The sequence below is a fragment of the Dictyostelium purpureum genome, assembly GCF_000190715.1.
Source record: "Dictyostelium purpureum unplaced genomic scaffold DICPUscaffold_769, whole genome shotgun sequence".
NCBI classification, from domain to species: Eukaryota; Evosea; class Eumycetozoa; order Dictyosteliales; family Dictyosteliaceae; genus Dictyostelium; species Dictyostelium purpureum.
In genome coordinates this window covers 1-4,680 of record NW_003520096.1, presented here as the reverse complement: position 1 = coordinate 4,680, position 4,680 = coordinate 1, and the positions used below count along the sequence as shown (strand labels likewise).

The window sequence follows — 4,680 nt, the reverse complement described above, 5'->3', positions numbered from 1 at the left end:
TTTATTTTATTTTATTGCATAGTTATTTTATAATAAAAGTTTTATTTTCAATAATTAAAGAATAATAAGCAATCAATCAAAACATCATAAAAATTAATTAAATAAAGGGGTAAAAAAAATAAAATAAAAATAAAAATAAAAATTAAAAAAAAATAATATTTTTTTATTTTTTTTATTTTTTATTTATTTTTTTTTATTTTTTTTTTTTCATAAAATTTTCAAATTATTTTTAAGTAATTATTATAATAAAAAGTTTCATCCTTACCAGAAACATGAATAGATGCATTTTAAACCAATTAAAGAGGACCCCAACTACATTTATTAATAATAATAAAAATAGTAAAATTATAAATACAATATATCTTAATCATTTCAATAATAAAAATATAATATATAGAAATTTTTCAAATTCAATAGATAATAATAATGACAATAAACCTAAATTCAGAATATCAAAAGAGTTAGAATCATTGGGTGTTTACTATTCAAGCGAAGAAAATAATACAGAATTTACAGAGGATTATGAAGAGAATGAAGATGAAGATGTCCATGATGAAAAAGAAGATCAAACAGTACAAAAACAATATCACGAACATTTCCAAAAATTAAATCAAGAAGATTTAACTCAGTTTGGTAATTTTGAAGAGTATTTACAAAATGGTAAAAAGTTTCAAGATATGATTTACAGAATCAAAGATAACTTTGAACAATCTCAAGTTGAAAGAAAAAGATTGTCACTTGAAGATTTAGAGTTTGAATCATTCGAAGATTTAGAAAAGAAAATAGAAAAGAAAATGGCAGATCAATACGAAGAAAAAGAGAAAAAATTATCAACATTAACAGAAAGCGATTTCCTCGATTACGATAAAAACAAAGTTGAAGTGTTCAACAAGGTCAGTGACTCTTTTATCTCTGCCAAAACTCATTTCGAAACACCATTTGAAAATACTGAAAAGCGATTAGAATCAAATCAAATCAAAGATTTACCAGAAGGTATAGATAATATGATGACAGACGGACTATCGATTGTAAACACACCAGAAAAAGATTCATCTTCATCTCCATCTCCTTCCCCATCCCCATCTTCATCAGCATTCAGTAGAGCAGAGGACCAAAGAGGAGGCATTGCTTCAAGAATTTCAAAAATTAAACAAAAAATATCAAAAGAAAAATTAAATGTAAATAGAATTAGTGGTGAAGACTTAAACGAACTTTTTTCACTCTACAGAGAAGATCCTATCAACAATAATGCCGAATCGTTATCAAAAAAATACAATGTAAATCAAAAATCAATCGAAAATTTATTAAAATACACTACTATTCCAATTATTGTCAAATATAACACTGGCTTAAAAACTGGTCATTGGAATGTCGTTTTTGAAAAATAATAAATATAAATAAAGTATTGCTTATACAATTTTATATAATATTTTTTATTTTTTATTTTTTATTTTATTTTTTTTAACTCCTAAACCCCACATCCTTCGATTTATATATTTTTTTTTTATATTTTTAAATTTTTATATTTTTACATTTTTATATTTAAATTTTTTAGTTTTTGGGGTGTGGGAAGTGGGAGGGGGACATATATTAGCTTTTTTATAAATCAAGTAATACAAGAATATTTATATTTTATTTTTTAAAATTAAAAAAAATATTAAAACTTTAAAACTTTTTTATTTATATTTTTTAAAAAGCTATTTAATAAAATACATATAATAATAATAGTTATTATATATAATTAAAAATAAAATGGAAAGTAATATAATTAGATGGTTAAATAATAGCAAAGATTCTATTTTGGATTCAATTTTAATAGTTTCAGGAAATGGTTTTTTTATTTCCAAATTAAATTTGATGGAATTTGCATCCTCAAAAAGATCATAGTAAGTATATTTTTTATATATTATTATTAATTATAAAAAAAATTTATAAATTTATTAACAAGTTTCTTTTTATTTTTAAAGTTTAAAAAAATTTAGAAAGGGTTTAACTAAAGATCAAAGTGAATTGTTAAAAAGCCAAATCTTAAATGTTTTACCAAGTTATTATATAAATAATACTAGTGCTAATGACAATGAAATAATGTATAGTTATAACAATGGAAAAGAAAATAACCTTAGATTTGAAAGTTCAATAAGACAAATAATTGATAATAATTTGGTATTAAATAGAAACCATTTTGTAAAGGTTAATATTAGCAACAACACCAACAACAACAACAATAATAATAATAGCAACAATAATAATGATAACAATTATGTTAATTCTATTAACAATAATAACTATATTCCAACAGGAGATCAAGTTTCAATTGACATTAATAAACTTCAAAAGATTCAAAAAGAGTGTTCTGAATCGTCAAGTAATGGTCCTTGTATAGTAAAGAATAATGGTATAAATGAAATTTCAGTTATTGAATTGGTACCAGATAGTGCTAAGAATTATTTCAATAAAAACATTCCCTTGGAGATTTCAAAGTTAATGGACCCACAAGAGTATTATATGTTTATTTCAAAACTAAACCAAATCTATTCCGGAGATATTTTTATTTTAGTGTATATTATAATTTATTTACTTTCAATAGGATGTGTTGGTTTAGTTGCATTTACTTCAAGTAGAGGAGATGATGTTATAATTGCATGTATCATTTTCTCAGTCATTACCGTATGTTTCTTTATATTTTACTTTATTTATTGCCTCTATCTCAAAGTAAGTAGTTTTTTATTATATTTAAATACAATTTCATTAAATACTAATAATTTAAAACTTTTATATTGTAGTACATTCCATTAACAAGGGCTGTTCATCATAAGAATTTAAAATTAATTAAACAAAACTCAAGACTAGAATTTTCATTGGTATATAAACAAGTTAAATTTCCACAAACTCGTGATACAATGACCCTTCAAATTTTAATTTTAAATAATGATAAAGCAGCCACTAACAACGACCAAAAAGAAATTGAAAAGGATAATTTAAGAGATGATATCATTAATGAAACAATTAATAACAATCTCAATAAATTAAATCAAATAGATAATGTTTAAAAACTATATAGTTTAAATATTTAAAATAAACCATTTTTTTAATAAACAAAAAAACACACAATGTGGCCTCTATTTTTTTTAGTTTAATATATTTTTTTTTTTTCTTCATTTTTAAATAAATCTATTTTTAAAATATACTATAAAAAAGTGGGATTGGTGTGAGTGTGTCCATAAGGGGGTTACAGAATTCATACACAAATACAGATGTGTTTATTTTTATTTTTTAAAAAATAAAACTTTGTGTTTATTTGTGGTAATGTGTGTTTTTTTATATTTTTATGTGTGTGGGTTGTGTGGTTATCTGTGAAATTTTATTTATTTATTTATAAAAATAAATATTAATTTTCATTGTCATTGCCATTTTATAATTATTTATAATTTTTTCATTTCTTTCATTTTATAAATTAATTAAAACAATATTTATTATTTTTTTTTTTTTTTTTTTTTTGTTTTTATTTAAAACCATTTTTTTATATATTTTTTGAAACAAATATAAAAAACTATAAGAAAAATCATATATATATGATTAACTAATTATCAAAATGGAAAGTAATCTAATAAATTGGATAAGTAATTGCAATCCACAAATAATCGATATCCTGGTAACTTTATCAAATAATGAAATATTTATATGTAGAAAAAACTTAAAAAAAATAATTAAATCCCCCAAAAAATTGTAAAAACTATAAAAAATATTATTAAATTAAAGCTTTATTTAAACAATATTAATTATATTTTATTAATTTAGGTTTAAGATTGATATTAATTTTGAAAAGTATAGTTTATTAAAAAAAGAATTAGAAAGTATAGATTTTTATTTTAATAATAGGAATAATGAAATTATTTTAATAGAAAATTATTATGAAGAAAATTTCATAAAAATAAATCCCAGTATCGATAGCTCAATAAAACTATTAATAATAAACAACTTTAATTTAAATCAAAAATATGTAAAGGTTATTTTTGATAACGATTGTAATAAAAACACAAGTATAAATAATAATGATAATATTAAAAACAATAATAACAACAAAAGCAATATAAACTCTCCAGTTCCAAATGCATTCGAAAATAATAATATTTTAAATATAGAATTAGTGCCAAAAACAACACTATGCTATTTTGATAAAAGAATTCCATTTGAAATTGTGCATTTATTATCAACAAAAGAATACTCAAATCTAATAAGCTCTATAAATTCGATTTATCTTGGTATGTGGGTTATCATTTTAATTATATGTTTATTTTTACTTGGTATAATCATATTTGCTGTATTGGTTTATACCAGTTATTTAAAAAAAATTAGTTGGATTGTTATTGTAACACTATCTTCAATAAGTTGGATGTTTATAATATTCCGTATTTATTATGTAAATTTTTTAAGAGTAAGTTATAATTTTTTTTTTTTATTCTATTAATTTTTATTTAAACAAAATTATTTTTTCAAAATTATTAACAATATTAATTACTATAGTATAAATTAATAGAATTAAAACTATATAATTTTAATGAAAAATTACAATATCTAAACATTCCATTAGAATTTGTATTAGAAAAGAAAAAAGAGAAATTTATTCAAACTAATGATAATATTACAATAGGAATAATATATTATATAAATCAATATAAA

At 20.4% G+C, this 4,680-nt stretch overlaps 3 protein-coding genes across 3 annotated transcripts; all 3 read left to right on the top strand.

The window, feature by feature from the left end:
- Nucleotides 1-272: 272 nt before the first annotated feature.
- On the top strand, nt 273-1,388 carry DICPUDRAFT_90989 (uncharacterized protein; the record flags this gene model as incomplete). Its single annotated transcript, XM_003295139.1, has 2 exons — nt 273-1,028; nt 1,110-1,388. 2 exons carry the CDS (start codon nt 273-275, stop codon nt 1,386-1,388), a joined length of 1,035 nt encoding a protein of 344 aa, XP_003295187.1.
- A 364-nt stretch (nt 1,389-1,752) lies between these two features.
- On the top strand, nt 1,753-3,050 carry DICPUDRAFT_85604 (uncharacterized protein; the record flags this gene model as incomplete). The annotated part of the gene is made up of 3 exons (XM_003295138.1): nt 1,753-1,886; nt 1,968-2,712; nt 2,784-3,050. 3 exons carry the CDS (start codon nt 1,753-1,755, stop codon nt 3,048-3,050), a joined length of 1,146 nt encoding a protein of 381 aa, XP_003295186.1.
- A 542-nt stretch (nt 3,051-3,592) lies between these two features.
- On the top strand, nt 3,593-4,529 carry DICPUDRAFT_85603 (uncharacterized protein; the record flags this gene model as incomplete). The annotated part of the gene is made up of 3 exons (XM_003295137.1): nt 3,593-3,726; nt 3,799-4,262; nt 4,525-4,529. 3 exons carry the CDS (start codon nt 3,593-3,595, stop codon nt 4,527-4,529), a joined length of 603 nt encoding a protein of 200 aa, XP_003295185.1.
- Nucleotides 4,530-4,680: the final 151 nt, after the last annotated feature.